At 38.8% G+C, this 21,589-nt stretch overlaps 5 protein-coding genes across 5 annotated transcripts; 2 read left to right on the top strand and 3 right to left on the bottom strand.

Moving 5' to 3' along the window:
• Positions 1-1,882: 1,882 nt before the first annotated feature.
• Positions 1,883-4,357, top strand: PKNH_1417600 (conserved protein, unknown function; the record flags this gene model as incomplete). Its single annotated transcript, XM_039113643.1, has 1 exon — positions 1,883-4,357. One exon carries the CDS (start codon positions 1,883-1,885, stop codon positions 4,355-4,357), a length of 2,475 nt encoding a protein of 824 aa, XP_038970014.1.
• Positions 4,358-5,634: 1,277 nt separating this feature from the next.
• Positions 5,635-7,616, top strand: PKNH_1417500 (protein transport protein SEC20, putative; the record flags this gene model as incomplete). The annotated part of the gene is made up of 7 exons (XM_002262028.1): positions 5,635-5,796; positions 6,157-6,302; positions 6,429-6,518; positions 6,699-6,865; positions 7,013-7,067; positions 7,225-7,330; positions 7,461-7,616. 7 exons carry the CDS (start codon positions 5,635-5,637, stop codon positions 7,614-7,616), a joined length of 882 nt encoding a protein of 293 aa, XP_002262064.1.
• A 324-nt stretch (positions 7,617-7,940) lies between these two features.
• On the bottom strand, positions 7,941-10,214 carry PKNH_1417400 (conserved protein, unknown function; the record flags this gene model as incomplete). Its single annotated transcript, XM_039113642.1, has 3 exons — positions 7,941-9,078; positions 9,252-9,853; positions 10,047-10,214. 3 exons carry the CDS (start codon positions 10,212-10,214, stop codon positions 7,941-7,943), a joined length of 1,908 nt encoding a protein of 635 aa, XP_038970013.1.
• A 1,389-nt stretch (positions 10,215-11,603) lies between these two features.
• Positions 11,604-14,921, bottom strand: PKNH_1417300 (choline-phosphate cytidylyltransferase, putative; the record flags this gene model as incomplete). Its single annotated transcript, XM_002262026.1, has 3 exons — positions 11,604-14,185; positions 14,446-14,518; positions 14,886-14,921. The coding sequence occupies 3 exons, from the start codon at positions 14,919-14,921 to the stop codon at positions 11,604-11,606; spliced, it is 2,691 nt and encodes an 896-aa protein (XP_002262062.1).
• Positions 14,922-18,196: 3,275 nt separating this feature from the next.
• Positions 18,197-20,785, bottom strand: PKNH_1417200 (pre-mRNA-processing factor 40, putative; the record flags this gene model as incomplete). Its single annotated transcript, XM_002262025.1, has 1 exon — positions 18,197-20,785. The coding sequence occupies one exon, from the start codon at positions 20,783-20,785 to the stop codon at positions 18,197-18,199; it is 2,589 nt and encodes an 862-aa protein (XP_002262061.1).
• Positions 20,786-21,589: the final 804 nt, after the last annotated feature.

Genomic DNA, 21,589 nt, shown 5'->3' with positions numbered 1-21,589 from the left:
AATTCCCTCCGCTGGAGTAGGTGCACATATGGACTCCCACCAGTGTGTGTTCTCGGCGTTATCTCCTGTACAGGATGAACAACGTACAGAAAAGAAGGATATCATATACACTTTCCATGGGGTGAAAACATTCTCAGTGCCTCTATAAAGGGGGAAAAAAAAAAAAATCTCCTCGAACACTTCCATATTCTTTTTCAACATAAAAAAAATGTTGTGTATTTTTGGGAATATTTACACGTAAGGACATGTGTATGTTGGACTCGATAAATTTGTTTATACGCACTGGGAGTGAACATATTTTTTGTGCACAGGGGGGAGGGGAAAAAAATGCCACTTTGATCAGAACAGGGAGTGTTAAAAAAAAAAAAAAAAAAAACTGTTCCCATGGGAGAAGGAGCTTAACAAATTGGAACGCATTTTTGAAGGAATTACCCCCCATGAGGCGTATTCTCTAATAATTCATAAAAATGTGCCAAAATGGGAATTTCACAGCTTCCTTCCCCATATTGTTAATATTTATATGTACAAAAAAAAAAAAAAAAAAGTACGCATAAAGGCGTCGCGCAAGGCATGGCATCAAGCGCACCAAAGCTTTAAGCGCCTTATAAGGATATTTGCCTTGACGAAAAAAAAAAAAAAAAAATTGCTAAAACGCGAAAGTGAGAAATTGCCACTGGGGGTAACCTCAACTTTGAGTAATATTTGCTCAACAGGAAGAGGGTCACACAATTAAGAGAAAAGTATCTGATGAAGATAATGATGGAGAAATTGTGAAAGTTCCTTTTTCCCTTTTTTTTTTTTTTTTTTTTTTTTTTTTTTTTTTGCCTCTCTTTACGGCGTATATTCAGCTCATATTGTATACATGCATGGGCCGAGGAAGGCAAACCACCTCAGGCTGAAATGTAAAGCTACGCCCAACATGTGCATACATATACGTACAACGTACAGCATAATATATGGAAACATTTGAAGGGTTTGTTTATCACATTGCAATTTGGGCTCATGTCGCAGTGTTGCGATAAGCCGGCCATGTGGAAAAACATAAAGAGAGAGAGAAAAAAAAAAAAAAAAATTCATTAACAGTGAACATTTTTGATTACGCTTCCACCCGCGGGAATACTTTGCATAATAATAATAATACATTTTGTTTAATTTCTTAAAAGTGGATAATGACCCACCTATAGGGAACTACCGATCATTTGAAAAGGGCACGTAGGTTTCGTCCACCCCGTTGCGCTAACCGCGGGGAGGAGAAGACACAGACACGTGGCTATTAGTCACTTAGTCGATTTACAGATTGGCTTTCTTATCGAATAAAGAGCCGCTCCATTGGTGCACTGGTGCAAGGGAGAACCTATTGAGACATTAAAGGGGGTGGCATAAAGCAAATGTAGCCACAAGGGTCCTGTCGAGGAGTAACCCACACTCTGTGCATGCGCACGAAAGAGAGTTCCTTCATGAAACGGCGAGGCAAGAAGGACAGACCCAAGTGACACGTGCTAATCACTTTCCCGTTTGTGAAAAAGTTGCAACAATTTTTTTGAAAAAGCCGAACAATTTTGTCTACAGCTCTGTTAGGTTGCTCATTCGTGTGTGGAGAAAGAGGACAAAAGTTAATTTGGGAAATTTGCAAAAATAATAGTGGAGGCATTGCATAGAGCAGAGGTAGATACGTCCTTGTGTGCATTGGAAGAGCCAAGGGGGGGAGGCGGCTCCCCCCACAATCATCAGCGTGAAGGAAGAATTCGCGTTGTACGAAGCGGCCGCAGGGATTCCCTAGCCCTCGCAAAGATTTCGTAGCCCTTGCAGGGTGTACCAATTTCTCCGAACCCACCCACCCCCCCCTTCCCCTTGTACACCAACTTCGCCGAAACCAGCACCCATGACGAAGGGAACGCCAGCTGGTCAGCAAGCGAAGAATGCTAAGAACAAGCCCATCCTCCTGAACAAGAAGCTACTAATCATCAAGTCCAATGAAGATATTAAGAAGCTGATAAAGAAGGAGAATCCGACGGAGGAAGAAGTGAACGAATTGAAAGCAGTACTGGAAAGTAGCGAAAAAAAGACGGAAAAAAAAAAAAAAAAAAATATTGTAATTCCAAGATTTAAAATATGCGAAGATGACGAAACGTATACAAGTAAATTAAAAACATTTGAGAAGCCCGCGCATTACATCAGGTATGAACTTTACAAAGACCAAGTGACAGGGATAAAATTAACAGACGGATCAATTATCCATTACGACTTGTTAAAAGAAGATGAATTGTTCCTCCAAAGTCTTAACTCGTCCATAAATATCCAATTAAATGATGAAGATTTCTGTAAGCTAATTGATAAGTTTGAAAAAATTACGGGCTATTCGGAAAATAAAGAAGAAATAAATTTGAAGGATGCAATAAAAGCTACGGCCGATTTGAAAATCAACCTCAAGAGTAACGTTGTAAAGGATATCCATACGTACTGGAAAAGTAAAAGAAAAAAATTGGGGAGACCACTGCTTAGAATGTTTTGGAATAGCTCCCAAAATATTTTGCCACACTATTCAGTGTTCAGGTCGAGAGTGAAAGAAAAAATGACACTGAGGAAACACAAGAAGAAGAACAGCGAAATTATTTTAAAGATGCAGGAACTTATAGAAGATTTTCGACGACTGGATAGAATTTTACGAAAAATGAAACAAAGGGATGAGAAAAAATTACTTCTACTACAGTTGAACTCCATCCTTTTTGATCAGAGAAAAAACGAAATAAAAGATAAGACCTATGTCTGTCCCATGTGGAATTATTTTAAAGATTATAAAATGGAGAAAATTTACAAAAAGTTGAAGAAGGACAAATATTACAAGAGCATGTATAGCGGCGCTAACACGACCAGCCACCATCGGGGGAGCCGCCATCATGAGAGTGACCATCACACCAAGTGTCATCACTCGCACCGCGCACATCGCACACACCGCTCTCATCACTCGCATCACCCGCATCACTCTCACCATGCTCACCTCCACAACGACTCCATCGTTAGCAGAAAAATCAACAAAAGAGCAAAGAGCCAAGGATTATGCGAGCAAATGAATGCCACGAAAATAAATAGAAATGAATACCAAAATGTGGTCCTGGTTAAGAGGCGAGGGAGAAGCAACAGAATATGGGTAGACCGAAAGTTCGTAAGCGAAATGAATAACGAGGATATAAATTGCTGCGACCTTTCGTATACCTTTAATGATTTCGTGGAGGCCTCCCTAAATTTAAAAAAAAATTACGAAGAAGATTTATCCAACTACATCTCCGGAAAGCAGAAACATATACCCATCAAGTTGGGCATTAAAAGTGGCGACATAAAAAATTTAGATTCCAACTTTTTTAGCAATCAAAAAAATGGGGAACAGCAGCCAGGGGATGGGGGCGCAGCGGAGATGGACATCGCAGGGATTGGTACCACTGCGATAGGAACGTCTCCATTGGGCAACCCTGACGACGGAGGTGTCCTCTTCGAGAAGTACGAAGAAATGAAAAAGGAAAAAAAAAGGAGGAAAAGAAAAAAAGAGTCCAAAGATGTCGCTCCGAACACCTCGTACGACCCGATCAATGCTTCTCCCGCCCAACCACAACCAGTGGAAGACGAGTTAACCGCATCGCACAGATATGCAAACGGTATTACCGGCGTACCTGTGGAAGGAAATCATAACTATTTTGACTACCCCTCAAACTATAACAACCAAAAGGAAGACAAACGATTTTTTAGTTCCATTTGCAGCAAGGGGGAAGCAGAGTTAATAGGGAATAGCTCCCTATGGGGAAAGTACAACACAAATACGAATGAAGCATGGAACGGAAAAACAAAGCCCTTTGAGGATGAATCACCTTACCCACTGATGAATCTTTCTAACGATAAGATGGAGAATACACTGAATGAATATAAATTTACAGCGAATGGAGATGCAAACAATAAAAATGCAAATACCAATTCGGTTCATAGTAGTGAGGAGGCAAGTTATAACAGAGCGCTTTTTCAATTCGAGGATTTGGTTAACCCACAGCTCAATAGGGACAACTACATTTTCTGTTTGAGCAAATATGCGTGTGTACAGAAACGCATTTTATTTTACCTCGAAAATATGCTTAATTTTGATAACTATAATTTTAAGAGCAAGAAAAGGGAATCCAGCACAAATGTGCCTCGGGGCGCGTCCAGTGGAGCGGCACCGGTGCAGCTTCCCCACGAAGGCCAGAACATGGACAAAGGGGAACAGGTGCAAGAGGTAGGCAACTTGGTGGAGCCCAATCATAGGCCACAGGAGGGTATTGAGACCATCGCGCCGGACACAAGTGACCTACTGCACATCGACACGCATAACTAATAGTGTCAATTTTTGTATGCGCCCGTGGGAGAAGAGATCCTTTTTGTGTGTGAGGAGATATGGTACGTACCACCCACCGGGCTTGCCTAACCGATGTGAAAAGAATAAAGGTGGAGGAAGTTTCCCAGGGAAGCATTTGCATAGCATCCATTGTAATGTATCCTCCCCTGTTATTTTTCAATGTGTGTGTTAATTCCATGTTCTTTTGTAACCGTTTTTTTCTTTTTTTTTTTTTTTTTTTTTTTTTTTTTTTTTTGGTGTCGTCACGGGGAGAAAGTCACTACATAATTATGCTTTATCTGAGCATCAATTTCAACTCCCCTCTCCATTTTAAGGTTGACTATGGACATAGATCAGAGTGGCTGGAAAAAAAGTGTTGATGCCCCATAAAGGAGCACCTGCCACATGTGCGTCCGTGCTCATGATACGTCTTCGAGCCATCACCAGGAGAGGATTGCTACTATCTAAGGTGTGGCATCTCTCAAAGCCCAAACGTTTTGCGTTTTCCCCCATCGTTTTTTGTAATTCCATCTACTGAACTCATTTTTACCTACCCGAAATTTCTTTTAAATGATGAACTTGAATTGTTGAGTAGGTCAATTTGTTGTGTGTAGGTTCGGGAAGATCTGTTTTGTACTGATCAGGGTGCAATGCCCCCCCCGGAAGATGGATGCTCCAGAGAATGTGATGGAGCTGTTCGTTTTTTTTTTTTTTTCGATAGGAGTAAACCGCCTTTTTCAAGCGCGCTTCACTGTAAAAGGCTTCTTTACATTTGGAACTCTATTAAAAAAAAAAAAAAAAAAAAAAAGGGGAGGTATCCCTGCTGAACACCGTTTTCTGGGAGCAAAATTATTTTGAGCGAAAAGAACAATGCACATGTCCGCGATAAAAAGAGGCAAACTCCAATAGTGCGTCTGCAAACGGTTTCACCAAATTTGTTCCCTGCACAACATATGAACAATAACAATGTTCGACCTCTAATCGAACTTTTAAGTGACCACACTGAATTTCATAATTGTATGAATTTACAGATGAGCGTATGAGCCTTATGGGCATCCGGCTAGTGACCAGTCGAACGTTTTTAATAGGTACCAAATAGGTATCAAAATGGGGAAGGGAAATTTTGCTGCTGGGTAAACCTGCATTACCAAGTCGTATTGGCCATAACACAGGTAGTACTTCTCTGAACGGTACCCATTTTCCACCCCTTTTTTTTTTTTAGTAATCCTCTCCTGTTGTATTTCTTCACAAATAAAAAAAAAAAAAAAAAAAAAAAAATGAAAAAAACTTTTTTACCAAACTTGGGGAAAAAAAACGAAAATGTAGAAACCTTGAGCAAAATCAGCTCCATGATAAATCACATGAAAATAATTGAGGACAGTCTGAAGAATTTATTTTTGTCCGAGGATGACCTGAATAACCATGACGCCTTTTTGTTGGTACGTCCTCAGTGCACATGACTCTGTGTTGGTTTAGCGCAATGGATTTTGTGTGTGTGGGGGGGGTTAAGCGAAGTGCCCTTCTCATTTTCCTCCCTCCCCCTGCGTGCAGAAAATCTCGTAAAGCACATCTTCATTAGGAAAATCCTACTGCGTGCACACGCTCTGATGGGACCTAAAGGGCGTTTCGTTCGTTCGCACTCGTCCTGAAATTTTAACCGAATGAGGAAGTACCCAATTTTAGGAGCACCACAGAGGGCCCATTGTACTTCACCTACGTGCGGACTATCACCGTCTGCGCTTCCCCTGGGTACATTTTCACCACGCTATACACGAATACCTCCCCCACATTGCTCGCAGTTTCGAGGAAAAGTCGCGAAGAGGATTGTCCACTACTCCAGCCTAGCTGCAGAATGCAAGGACAGGATCCTCTGTGCGGAGGTGTCCGATGAAGACTTGGAGGACATCAGACAGCAGTTCGAGTATCACCAAGGGAATGTGGAAAGGTAAGGCAAAGCGAAGAGATTATTTTTTTTTTATTTTGTGAAAGGGCCAAACGTATTGGTTAACTCCTTCTCCGCGCTCATCTCATTTTTGTATCATGCGCACTCCCCTCTCCTCTTTCCCTTCAGGTATAAGAATAAGCTGAGCAACTGGTGGAACAAAAAAGGAAAGGACTACCACCGCCTTTGTATGAATGAATTTCTGACCAAGCGTAAAAGGTACAGGGCATGTCCCTTCATAGGGACGCATGACCTCCCACTCGATTTTACCATGATCGTATGCACTTCAAGAGGCGGTACCGACGTGTATGTGTCCCATATGGTATACCTGTCCAACTGTACGTAACTGCAAAAAGAGTTTTCTTGTCGCATTTATCTATGATACTCCTTTCCTTGTAGTGAAGACCATGGAACATTCTCAGTGTCACCAGAGGAAAAACAAACGGATGCAAATTTAAAAGACACAAGGCAAATGATGATTGAAGAAATTAACAGAATGAAAAATGTCAGATCGGAGCTACTCGAATCGTCCCACAAGTTGAGGAAGCAGGATCAAATATTTAACAGTAATAATACGATCGAGAAAAAAAAAAAAAAAAAAAAAAAAAGCTATCTGGCTAGCTAAAAATCCATAAAAAGGTGGCTATCTGCAAGCACACGTTTATGTATATTTTATTATTTTATTTTTTTTTTTTTTCTACCACCTTTGGCAGTGTTCGAGTCGAAAATAAAATCCAGCACGGATCTGTTGTTTTCTTTAAAAAAAAAGTAACAAGGCTTTTTTTAATGCCACATGGATAAATTCCATGTTTGGGAAAATATACCAGTACATATCAATTTGTTCCCTGTGTGTGAAATTTTTTTGTTCCTATCCAGTAGACCCATTTTCCACGTTGTCTTTGTATCCCATTCACCCCATTCTTAGGGCCCAAAATGACACACGATATGTGTGGTATTCTTTTTTCTTCTTTCTGGGTGTGTGCTCCTATATTATCTTGCGCAGGCTGGGCGTGATATGGGCCCTCATAACAGTAATAAGAGTGATACCCTTGCAAGGACGGCTATCGTCCAAGCGTTTACCATGATGAAACATGGCATAACGACGACTAAACCAGAGAAACAAAACGACGGATGATGAATGAACTCTTCCCCCTTTTGCAGGTTATAAAGTTGTTACTTTCATTGATGCTCTACTTGATCAAATTCGCATTAAGCATATTTCATTTTGTTAAGACGGGTGATGAAGAAAAGGGAACGAGTGGGGCAGACGATTTGGGGAAAACCCTTGTGCCCATTCCAGTTACGACTGAGCTGTGAATTAATATGAGGAGGGTGGATGAAAGGGGAGGAACATCCTAAAGGGAAAACAAAATGTGAGCATTCAGTTTGTATGCAAAGTGGAGAGAGTTAATCTCAACAAATGGGTAACGGAATGGATGAAAAGTACCCTCTCCCCCCCACAATTGGGAACAAAACAAGTACCTCCCACTCTTTGTCCATGTAAAATACGTGTTCATCACATAATTAGGAGCGGCACATCCATACCATCTAACGGGAAGAATGAAGGGTGATTAGTATCAACCCAAATGTTGGGAGTCCCCCCCCCCATTTTTATTTATTTTTTTATTTTTTTCAATGTTCTTATTCAAAAGTGGAGTGATTTCTCTCCATGTCCCCATTGAGCTGCTCAACTATGAACGTGTCGAACGCAGCGTGACCGTGTTCAACGTAAAATCCAGCTCTGCCGGAGTTGAAATAATTCTCCCCGCGCAGAGAAAACAATTTGACACCATCGAGGGATACAGTGAGGTTGCCCCATTCTCCCGTGTCCCGGATTAGTAAATGATGCCTTTGAAACGAATTAATGCTTTTTACGTATTCAGTTTTTATGACCGATTCGATATTATTTTTTTTTCTCTTCAAAGTAACTTCCCTATTTGTACTTGAAATTGTTAATGTGTACATGTTATCCCTGTTGTCATATCTGAAGAGGAGTCCCGCTTCTGTGTCGTTCTCGACTTTAATGTAGGAGGATATATTGATCGAGTTGCATAGGTTCTTTTTATAAATTAGTGCCGAATTGATCAATGCATATTTGTAGTTGTTGCGAAATATTATTCTTTTTATACCAAACTGGGATATCAATTTCCAGTTGTTTGATGCCTCTCTATTATCGCTTATCCATTCGGACAGACTAAAATTCTTGCTTCTGTATTCCTCACACGAATTGTGCATCACTTCTTTGGGGGAACCTCCAGGGATGATGATCCCCTTGGCATGTCCCGATATGTTTACATCATCATAACGCGAATTGGATTCTGGGGTAGGATAAACATCGTAGATTATATCCTCCTCTTTGTTATCGTCGTAGTCTTTACTGCTATAAGGTATGGAGTACACGCTCAGGTCATCTTTACTCTCCCTATTGGAGAAGCGATAAGAATTTGTCACTGCTACAGTGGAGATGTCTTTCTTGTCTGGTATTACTAGGGCATGGTTTAGGAGATGTTCAAACTGGAGGGTTCCCGTGAGGAAGTTCCTAAATTCTGCGGTTCCACTTTTGGTGAAGAGACCCACAAAACGGTTCGCACCATTTCCAGAGCGTCGATCACCATGTATGGTAAAGCTTCCTCTACCTTTGCTTCTTATCCCTCTATCGGCGAAATCCACTTCCATTACCTTTTTGTAGTTTAAGAAGACGTTCATTTTTCTGGCCACAAATTCGCACGTCAGCGTGTTGAAGTCTTTTCCGTCTGCCTCCACTCCTTTAGAAAGTATCCTTCAAAGATGCCGCAATGCAGCGAAAAAAGGAGAATTTACTAAATGGTTAATATGAATGCATATGGGGGGAAATAGGCTCCTCATGAAGAAGGGGCAAAGGGAAATAAAAGATCAAAATGCAAAGCGATTCCATGAACCCATAAGCAATATCTACCAGAGACTGGCACTTACTTGCTATGCAGAGATGTGCTCACCTCTTCCACGGAGAGAATAGCCTGGTTATTCAAGAAGGATAACTGGACGAACCTAAAATTGTGAGCATCTATAAAATCGAAGACTATACCAGAAGCGGATTGATTTATTTCTGGTTGGAGAGAAGAAGCTTTTTGGAACACCTCGACATTGATGAAACCTTCAACAACTATGTGATGTCTTAGCAACAGAATTGATGATGGGTACTTAATGTTTGTCATTTCAATGGGCTGTATGATGGAAGTGAAACGTTTCCTTTTCTGATACTTCCATAGAGATTTAATTTTAAGAAAGTCCACTTGCAGCCAATACTTGGATATAGGATAATTAAAACTTTCCTTGTATGGGTCATATTTCTTGGTGTCCATAATGATGTACTCTAACTGGTCGATTCTATTTTCGTATTCACTTAACATTTTCAACAACGCATCTTTCGTTACTTCGAGTGAGGTGGATAAGTTGTACAGTTCCCTTTTTTGTTGTTCTTGTGTGTCTCCCACGAGACGCATCACGTCAATCAGTTCGTTTAACTGATAATCTACTTCATTCGTGAGCTTGTCATTTTGCTTCAAGTGTAGGACCTATTTGCAGGGGATTACGCGTTTTCCTTTTTTTTTTTTTTTTTTTTTTTTTAGTTTTATGAATGGAGAAAAATATTCATGGAAAAACACACATTCATATCGGGCACACTTGGGGGAAAGAACAAAAACTTCTTTAAGTGAACCTCAATGGGTATACACCTCCCGGAGGAAGGATTCATTTGGTTTTCCCTACCTGGGCTTCCACCTCGTTCTTGTAATTTTCTATCGTGTTCGTTAGGGTCCCTACATCGGGGGTTGTGGCTAACCAAGATAATTCCCCTTTGATATTTTTCAAGGCGGATACGTTAGCGCTTTGTCTGAACAGTAGAATGATGATTGTGACGGCCACTATGGCTTTCATTTTGCGCTGAGAAGGTACAGGACACTGGAAAAAGAGGATGACAACAGACCAAATTGTAAAGTTATTGAAAAGGCAAACCGTCGAGGTGTTAAGGAGAAAATCACCAAATTGCTAAGGAAGAAAATTCTCCAATTGTGGACGAAACAAAATTGACAAATGGGTCAAAAGGGCCCCGCGTTGTTATGTCTACTCAGACAGGAAAGGAAGGGAGAGACATTTTTCATGTGTATTAACAGCTAGCCATGGAAGTGATTTTTTTTTTTTTTTTTTTTTTTTTTTTGCAACACGCGTGAGTTGGATGAAGAGTGTATCTATGTAAAGTGAAAAACAACAACACCTGAGTTTATGTTACCCTTTTGAAAATTACCAGAGGGTCTGCACGAATTCTTATACAACTTGGTATGAACAGGTAGAGCGATAAATAGACAAGCGCTTTTTCATGTATATACACCCCACACACCTTGAACTGCCCAAAAGGAACTGCAAAAAAAAAAAAAAAAAAAATTTACGTTAGAGGAAGAGGAAAAGTTAAAAAGGGACTCCCCCCCAGGTGAGGTTCTCCCTATTTCTACACCGTCCTTCTGTTCACTAAAATGAAAAAGAAGAAGATAGCACTGAACATTTTCGCCTGTGTCCCACAGGAGCACAGAAATTTCTCCTCAACTTGTCATGCTTTAGGGGGCGCATTTAAAAGATTTAAATAATCTGCAATTTATGTTGCGCCAGTTGGAAAAGAAAAGAAAAAACGGATATACTTGCACACACAAGGCGGATGCTCAAATGATACGGTTCGTCATTTTAATGATTTTTTGGAAGGAGTCAAATGATATGTAAACACAAGTTTGCTTTATGTGGTTGATTAATTTTGCTTTCTTTATAAGGGATTTAAAAAAAAAAAAAAAAAAAAAAAAAGGCACAAAAATGGACATACATATGATGATCTGGAATAGTGTGACACTGCATGGTATAGTGAAACACTAGGCGGCATAAAGTGGCATTCGATGGCATAACATCGCATAGCTATAGCAGCTCGAACGACGCAAACATGTACACTGCTATGCATACAGAAGAGGCCACACACACATACACAATGCTGATTTGTATTATTTTCTTAAAAAGGGGAGGAGGGCTAATTATACACATAAAAATAAAAGGCAAACATCAAAGTGCTAGTGTGTTGGCACGGCGACGGGTAATCCAAGAGGACTCCATATGACATGAAAATAGACTAATCGTTAAAAAAAAAAAAAAAAGAAAAAAAAAAAAAAATTGAAAGCCGCTCAAACTTTTATAAATAAGGGGACAGCATATGCGGAAAGGTAGGAACATCCAAATATATTATCGAACGGGTCGATTTTGCAAACGAGTTTCCTCCCTCCCCCCTCCTCCTTAACTGTTGGTTTCTTCGTCGCAGACGCTACTAGCAGAGTCGTAAAACTCGTATTCATTGTCGACGAAGTTTTGGAGAGAAGACAAATACGATGTTGTGTCAAGTTTGCTTGTAAAATCATTGATTAATTTGTTAGATGCATTTTTCCATATTTTAAATAATTCTTTAAATTTTATTTGGAGGTTCTCTATTCCTTGATCAAAGTCGGTGCCAAGTGGTTTATCTGTCAAGGTGACTTTAGTCAATTCATCTGTAACTTTTTCTCCCCATCTTATTAAGTTCTTTTTCATTTTAATTGACTGTGCTTTTGTAACTCCAATGTTTAGTTCATTAGGGTGGATACCCCTTTGTAACGATCGTTCAATATAATCTTCATAATTTTTTAAAATTCTTACTATCAAATCTGTCGTGGACACTCCTTCCGTCCGTTTCGTTGCTCTAAACTTTCCAGCCCTTTTTAACCAAGCATATATATCATCATTAGGTTCATCAATACTATTTGATTTACTTTTTTTTTTTTTTTTTTTTTTTTGATTATTAGCATAAGGAATATCATCATGAGCGACAAAATCAATTTTGTGCTTTTCCATAAATTCAGGAGTTATCACCCATGGACAAGGAGATATTATTTCATCAACCCATCGGACGTGCCTCAACGTTTCGGTCCTTTCTTCCAATGTTTGCACAATCTGTCCTTTGAAAAGTTTCGTCTCATTGTCGCTAGTCACACCTACTATAAGTACTGTATTTTCGAACATCTTCTTTGCTTGTTCCAATTGCTTCATGTGTCCCAGGTGGAGCATGTCATACACTCCATCTGCATAAATTACAATTTTTTTCTTCTCCTTTGGAATACCCTTAAGTACATTGTCCTCTTTGTTAGATTCGCTTGTTTTCTCCTGATTGGATGTGTTCACCCCCTGTGCATCATCGCCTTGACCATTTCCCTTCTCGGTAGCATCGTTTTGTTTGTCGTTCCTTTTGGGACACTCCGAAGCGTCACTGCTCTCTGGCGTATGCCCCATTCCACCATTGGCACTGCTATAACTACTACTACTACTATGGCTACCTCCTCCTTCACTGCAAGTAAAATGACTCTCCTCTGGAAAATCTTCCATTTTGCCTACATTTGATAATTTATTTTTAGTGCAGTTATTCCTCCTTTTTATTTTCATGTAACTACATTTGCTATCTCCATACTGATGATCTGAACAGCTGTTATATTCGTCCTTATCGTAACTGCTGCTCTTGTGTTCTCTGCAAGAGCTCATCTCGTTTGAATTTTTTCTCACCACACCTTTGTGGGCTATTGCCCCCATAGCAAAATCCTCTTCATCAATTATATCATGGTATGTAGTCTTATTGTACAAATTACAGTCGCTCTTTCTGTTTACACTGCTTGCATTCATTACTTGTTCATTTTGGCTTCCATTGGAATGATTCGACTGAGAACCTTTCTTTACTTGCGCTTCACTGGAAAATGATAGCAGTTCGTCTGGGCCCAACTTTGCGTTGTCATCCCGTGTGTATTTACTTTTGGCGTTGCCCCCAATGGGGCCTCCCCACCTGTGCCGATCCTTCAAACAAGCCTCTAACTCAAAACACGTTTCATAATTATCCATATCGTTGTTATGAGACTCATTAGCAACTTTGCTAATTACACCAATAAGTTTCGTTACCCTGCTATTATCATCATCCTCATCAGCTGAATAGTAGTATTCATCAATATTATTTATAGTGTTACTTAAACTTTTTCTTTTTTTTAAATCCTCTTTTACAGTCCTTAGGAAGAAGTTGGAGTCGGACAAGTACATCCCCGAGAGGTTGTCTTTTTTACTTTTCTTTCGAATAATTATAAACATGGGATCAAATGATTTTGCAAAATCCTTTAGAAGTTTTTTGGAATGCTGTCTCCACAATTTAAATAATCCATGCACCTTATCTCTTATTATATCTATTCCCTGATCAAAGTCGGTGCCAAGTGGTTTATCGGTCAATGTGACTTTAGTCAATTCATCTGTAACTTTTTCTCCCCATCTTATTAAGTTCTTTTTCATTTTAATTGACTGTGCCTTTGTAACTCCAATGTTTAGTTCATTAGGGTGAATACCCCTTTGTAACGATCGTTCAATATAATCTTCATAATTTTTTAAAATTCTTACGATCAAATCTGTCGTGGACACTCCTTCCGTCCGTTTCGTTGCTCTAAACTTTCCAGCCTTTTTTAACCAAGCATATATATCGTCATTAGGTTCATCAATACTATTCGATTTACTTTTTTTTTTTTTTTTTTTTTTTTGATTATTAGCATAAGGAATATCATCATGAGCGACAAAATCAATTTTGTGCTTTTCCATAAATTCAGGAGTTATCACCCATGGACAAGGAGATATTATTTCATCAACCCAACGAATGTGTTTCAAGGTTTCTGTTCTCTCTTCTAACGTTTGCACAATTTGTCCTTTAAATTTTCTAGTGTCTATATCACTGCAAACCCCTACAATGAGCGTTACATCCTTTTCCATTTGCTTGGCTTGCTTTAATTGCCGCATGTGACCTAAGTGTAGAAGGTCGTATATTCCTAAGAAAACAGGAGAAACAAAAGAGAGCGATTAATTCTTTTTCATATTTTAATTTTATCATTCAGCATTCATATTTAGCATTTAAAATTTTGAGATTCCCCCTTCAAGGTTCTTATCTCAGAGTAAGAGGCAAGGGACCCCCCACTTCGTTGGCTTCACCATGCCAAATATCACATAATTCCGGGTGATGCTATAACGCTATCACAGTTGAACAATATGATTCATTTTACTGCTATTTTTTTTTTTTTTTTTTTCTAACCGTCGGCGTATATTCTTACACTTTTCTCATGTTTGCACGCATTTCCATTTTGATTCTGTTTGGAATCTTCATTCTTGGGAAAGGAAGAAGGTTGAATGTACATTGGTTGGTGCATTCACATGGGTTCATATAAACGTGAGTAAGAAACTTACATATGTACGCATGTAGACATATATCTATAGGTAAATACTCTTGCACATTCGGCCATGTGCAGAGGTCCTTCCCCCCCCACACGTTTCGACAGTTCTCTCTTTCTTTCTCTCCATTTTGCCGAAAAAGACATCTCATTTTTGCGTCGAAGTAAAAACGTTCGATGTGAAGTCACGTGGGAAATACTCACTTACGTATTTCGTTACGTACGCGTGTGCAAAAGGAATGGGGACAACCCAAGGGGTGATGGTGGTAGACGACCCTCCCTTTTTCCTGTTGCTGTGTCTTACCTCCAAAGTTTGAGCCGAGTTGACCTTAATTATCATTTTATATTAACTCATGATTTTAAAGTTACGGATGGGTGCAACATACACTGATGAAGTAGCTTTTCAGGACAGTGCTAGTGCCGTATATCGTTACGCTAGCTGTGCCAATAGGGTACTAAATCCCTTTATCGTATAGGCCTGCAGAACTGAACGTGCACTCACGTGTACATATTTGCCTGTGCACACGGCAAGACAGCATATATGAATACAGTTATCGTACTCGCTCGCAGTGCCCTTTACAAAATCATGTATACTCCGTACACATTCTTTTCCTCTCTTGTACTTAATAATACACAATTTTGCGAAGTGGAGAGAGAGAAAAAAAAAAAAAAAAAAAAAAAGAAGAAGAAGAAAAAAAAAAATACAGGTGCGGTCTCCTCTTTTGTTTTCCGCAAGTTAGAAAGTGTGTACATTTGTATCAGTGAGTATACATGCATACGTACGTGCGGATATATACAAATGCAGACATACACACCCGTTCGGGGACATTGTGAAATTTTAAAAGGAGAAAGTCATCTGCAGTTCTCTGCTCACTATCCGATGTGTGCTCACCGCAGGCGACGCGTACGTGTTCCACTATCTACAGTGTTACACGTGCTGTTGAGTATATGCCATGAAAAAAAAAAAAAGAAAAAATTCTACGGATACATTTTTCGAAAGAATTCCTGCCGTACACGAATGGATGGAGGAAAAAAAAAAAAATAAAAAAAATAAATAAATAATGTGTAAAAGTAAAATACTCGTACTTCTTTTAAATTGTGTGAAATGCAAACGCATAAAGGGCAGAAAAATGGGTGCTTGCGTTAATGCGTAAGAATGAGAGATGCGCATTGCGTTTGTACACATGGTGTATATGTGCGCATATTGCAACGCTATGTATGAACGTGCGCGCGTACGTACGAATGTTCGCTAACTGGAGCGTACACTGCGTTTCCATTCAGGGGGTGGCGCCATTAACATGTTTTTAAAAGAGGAAAATACTTGCACAGTTCGAATTTGTACGTTTTTAAAAAAGGGGGAAAATGTACATATTATAGTGCGCATAAGTATGCATACGTACGCATATGTGCGCAATATAATTATATGTACGTGACATTTGTGCGCGTGCCGCTAAAGGCATAGCATCACGCACGCGCATACACATAAAAGCTGCGCTAGCCGATTCGGACAAACAATAATCAAATTAACAAAAGGTTAAAAATTGTATTTAAAAAACTTTTTTAAAAATTAGACTAAAAAAAGTGGGAAAGTAAAAAAAAAAAAAAAAAAAAAAAAAAAAAAAAAAAAAAAAAAAAAAAAGGGGGTAATTCATCGCAGGCATTCTCTGCATAGTTAATTTCCCTCTGTGCAAATGCTTTATGCGTAATGATATATTATATGTATACACAATAGGTAGTGTATGCGTGCGCAATGTCAATTTTAATTTCCAGAGCGGTAAAAACGCAAAAATGCCACTGTAAGGAACTGCTTCCTCGCAAAAATTATCCAATGCAATACTTTTGCGCCTTCCGTTTTTTATAAATTTTCTCGTCCATTTTTTTAGCAAGTACAAAAAGGGAAAAAAAAAAACGCTTCCTAAATGTGTGCATATATATATACATAAATGTACGTGTTTTCAGGTATGCAGAGCGTACTACGCGCATATAAGCAACCTTCAAATTGTGTGAATCTTCCCGTTTATTTATCTACGAACCTACGCTGAACCGGCCATGTGAATATTGCAAAATTGTAAGCAAAACACGGCGTATATGTCAAGTTATAAAATTCTGCCAACGGGGATCCTACGCAGTAGGAATTTATACATGTTAAAAAAAAAAAAAAAAAAAGTAACAAAATGGAGGTTTCACTTTTGTGTAACATGTTGAACATTCCTTACCATGCGTAGACATATTTTGACGGACAGGGACGTTTCCTTCTCTTAAGATACCATGGAACACTTGTACATGCACGGGTATAGAGTATACCCCCCTTACGCGCTCATTTGTATTCCCACTTTGTTCAAACAAATACAAATAAAATGGTGAAAGCACTGTTAGAGTATGAAAATATTGATCATTTGTGGAAATTTGTTTTAGAGCATTTGAAGAATGTTCCAAGAAATTGGTGAGTACATTTTATATAAAGGAAGGGCAACCCAAGACACACGCCATCCATATGAACAAACACACACATATGTAGACTCCATGGCACCATTCTTGTGGGCATAAATAGGTGAGCCCACTTCATACACGCTGGGTATCTTTTCCTGTCTGTTGCCTGACGTCGTAATGGATACCCACTGTCACGATAGTACTACCATAATACGAATGTGGCCTCGGCCAACACAAGCAATGTATGAACTAAATTAAATTTGAATTATGTTTTAAATTGAGGGGAGGGAAGGATAACACAAATGTTTATTCAAATATATTAAAAAAAAAAAAAAAAAAAAAAAAAAAAAACATTAAATATACACATGTGCGCACATGCATGTGTATGCTTAAATGGAAATGCTGGGTGTAGACTCCATGAGGTATGTACAAAAATATGTGCACTTATGCGCGTATGCAAATATATTTATACATGTCCTTTAAAAAAAACAATTACCAAATTTCAAATTTATTTAAATATGTAATCAAATGGGGGGTGGGTTATTCTCAGGGCTGTAGGGGCTAATTAGTAATACAAATAAAAAAAATAAAAAAAAAAATTGTCTTATTAGATTCTTTCATAATTTGCCATTTTAAATGAAAAAAGTAAGATTAGCTACTTATGCATAATGGCATAAATCATGGCTTTCCTAGGAGTGTGTACGCGGGGGAAACGAGTGCGCATGTGAATATATGCGCGCACACACGCACAAAAGAGCATGTACATCTGTGTATGTGCACATATGTATGTCCTTCAAATTATACTACTGAATGAACATGCGGGGAAGAGTCTATTAATCCCTTTCTCCTTCGTTTCTTACTCACCCACGTTGATGTATTTCTTGAGCGTCCCATCAAGCTGGAGGGTTAGTGTTGCAATGTTTTCCCTTGGGGGACTGGGAGTTTCTACTTCGTCTAATTTAATGTTGCATCCATCTGATTATGTACCGATACATACTTGTCTGCATTTTCTGGCCACTTTGTAATTTTTTTTTTTTTTTTTTTCCTCTGCACACAGTGTATCAAAATGTATTACACGTTTGGGCTAAAATGTAAAAAAATTGGAAAAGTGTAAAAGAATTGACTGAAATAGCTACATGGCAAAAAAAAAAAAAAAAAAAAAAAAAAAAAAAAATTACAAAATGGCTAGTTTGGCGAATTATGATCAATGGTGCGTAAGGACTCTATTGTTTGATCACTGGAATCAGATTCCTCTCTGGCATATTTCCTATACTTGGAGTGAGCTTTGCTGTTATGTTCTTCCTCCGTGTCATCGTCACTATTTCTAAACGATTCCTTGCGTTTTCCATTTCTTATATTTCTGTTTGAATTAGAAGCTGAAGAATCAATGGAGAGGCAATTCTTCGTCGAGTTTGCAGAAGATTTCCACGTATTGTACGCAGCCATTTTTTGTTCCTCATTTGGACACAGCTCACACAACACGGGCCACTTGCTGGAGTTTTTAACAATGCTAATCACTCTACTGTAGGACATGCTAGTTTTAAGTTCGGGAACTTTGGCGAAATATTTGGCAACTTTGTTAATATGTTTAATTTCCTTATTTTTCTTTTCTTTCAATTTTTTTTGAAAAGAGTGGTAAATAAAATTCATATTTGTGTGCGGGATGTTGTATTTACTCTGCACACTTGCGAAGAATTGTAAAAATTCATCAAAGGTGGTATTTTCATCAACTGTGCAATTCATTTCTTTATATGCACACTTGATGTATAATTTATGCCTCAGGTACTGTTCCTGCAGGGAATCAATATATTCGTCAAATAGCACTTTGGGGGATGACCCCTGATGTCCTAACAAGTCTGTATAACGCTCATCTTTATAAATTTTGGACACAAAAAAGATCCACTGTGTTTTCATATTAAGAACATTTTTCTTATGATATTCGTGTAATAATTCAATGAAGGCATCTCTTTTTTTTCTCAGAATTCGAAACACCTTTTTTTTTAATTCTGTTTTTTCATCATTATGATATTTTTCGAAGAAGCTTTCCCAAGCAGCTAGCGCGTCAATTTTGTGCAAAGAATTAAAGTCTGCATCATCCTTGAAGTAGACTTTGACATCATTCCATTTTAAAGGATTTTTTTTATCTGCATATTGTTGAAATTTCTCTTTTAAAATTTCGGACGTTTTTTTTCTTTTTTTCCTTCGATCTTCTTTAAATTTGTGTCGATAATCATCTAAAAAGTCTTGAAAAATTTCATCCCTTTCATTTTCTGTAATCCAATCCCACCATTCTTCTTTGTGAAATTCGGCCGCAAATTCTTCGTAGGACGTTTTTTCATTTAATTTTTTCCAATTGATTAATGTTTGAAAAATTAATTCTCTGGACCTTTGCCTTTTTCTCCTTTCATTTTCGCTAGCCCTTTTAGCAGCGTGGCTAATATATTCAGAAAACATTTGCTTTTTTTCCCCCTTTGTCAGCACAGACAGGCTGAACCAGCGGTCATCATTTTCGAGAATTTTTAAAGCATTTTCCCAGGTCAATTTTGGGTTAATATTTTTTTCTTCAAATAATATTTTTAAGTGTTCTTTTGCTTCATTTTTATTTTCGAATTTTTTCCACACCATGGTTATTTTGTTATTGATTTTATCAGGTGCATTTTTCTTCTGATTTGCCTCGTCGACGCTGCTGATGGGCATCATAGCGTTATTGTTCAGATCAATTGGCATCCCATTTTGCATATGGAGATAACTATACATGCCAAAATCATTCGTGCATGTGTTTGCTTTCCCCGTGGTACTGTCCGTACTGACATTGTTCATAGCATCATCAGTGGTTTGATTTGGAACCTCCTTTGCGAAACTACCCGTGGGGGTGTTATTCGCGTTTTCTCCCTTATTCACACTTTCATGCGTAGTGCTACTGCTGTTGGGGCATTTATCTACGCTCTCTTGATTTTCTGCGTCTTCGGTAGCACATTCAAGTTTAATCTTTTTAATGTCCTCTGGTTCATCCCATACACTAATATTTTTCTCTTCATTATGCCAGTAGGTTCTCCCATCCCCACAGGAATATTCCTTCCATTTAGTTTGTTGAGAAATTCGTAGCTCCACCTTGGACTTTAGTTCATCTGGCTTTTCCCATTTGGAAGCTTTGGTTATAGAGTTGTAGTAATACTTCCTTCCATTCTTTGCGACCATTTCACACCACCCGTGGTTTTCTCCACTGTAACGGTTCATGTAGTTCATGGGCATGTTCATCATGCTTCCGCCCAACTGCCCCCCCATCATATTACTGTCAGCCCCCTTTTGAGAACTGCTATTCATAAAATCTTTATTGTACAATTTTATCATATTAGGGTTTCCCATATGCATAGCCGCCATGTCTCCCATAATGTCTACAGAGCCTGGCGGCATCGGGATGTTCATGTTGGTATGTTGTCCATACATAAGGGTATTGTAGTTCTCGTAGGGCCCTACCCCTGGGTTCATGTGCATCATATTCTTCCCATAATAATCTGAAGCGTTCATAGGTGGCATTAATCCCGGGATAAATGGCATGGGCAATTGACTCATCGAGTTATTGTTCATGTAGGGCCCACTATTGTTCATGCCTTGGCCGTTCATTGGATGCCCAGACATGTTCGGTATTCCTGGGAGACCTGGCATTCCTGGTAGGCCAGGCATATTTGGTAATCCTGGCATACCTGGGAGGCCCGGAATTCCTGGCAATCCAGGCAAGCCTGGAATGCTCGGTGTATTCGATTTGTTCTGCATGGTTGGCAATTTTTTTGTCACATTAGGGGAGCACACGTAAAAGTGCGGAGTGGTTATTCAATCTGGGGGGAGGAGGTTCTCAAACCGCGTCCTTACTTTAACATAATTGTGCGTAACTATGTGGAAGGGGAGGACAGACCCTACTTTTTTTTGTTTTTTTTTTTTAATTTCTTATTGGATGCTTCCAAAGGGCGGGCTGAATCAATTCACGTGGACATAGAAGTTACCTGTTTTGCATATTCTTCACTCAAGTAAACATGTGTCGATAGAAGCATTTTTTTTTTTTTTTTTTTTTGTTTTTTTTTTGCTCGTTCTGGGCATTACATGGACTGACCGTAGCCCATGCCGTATAGTGGATTACAAAATAAAACTGTCAAGTGTGAAGAGCGGCTTAATATATTACATACGCATTTGCATGCCACAAATGTGCGCCGATGATATCATTTGATGGAAAAAAAAAAGGAAAATGTACTGGGGGTGAAATGCGGAAGGGGGAAAAAACACCAAGTGAGGATCTCCTTTTGTGCGAAAGGATGATTACGAATCTTGATGTAAAAAAATTTAAAAACAGCATCAAGTATTCCTTATTGGTTATTTTGAATCAGGCAAGGTTTCATTTTCTTTTCTTTTTTCCCTTTTTTTCTACCCCTTGGCTGAAAAATTGTTCATACAGTCATAGTGATAGTGAGCCACTCCTTTAAGAAAAAAGATTTAAAAAATATTATCCCAATAAGTTTTGTTCCCCTTTTTCATAGGCAAAAAAAAAGCGCAAGTGATGGCAAATAAAAAGGCAGAGGGGTATAT

Source organism: Plasmodium knowlesi, assembly GCF_000006355.2.
Source record: "Plasmodium knowlesi strain H genome assembly, chromosome: 14".
In the NCBI taxonomy this organism is placed as follows: Eukaryota; Apicomplexa; class Aconoidasida; order Haemosporida; family Plasmodiidae; genus Plasmodium; species Plasmodium knowlesi.
The sequence above is the reverse complement of the archived record's forward strand: the minus strand, read 5'-3'. Positions and strand labels throughout refer to the sequence as shown.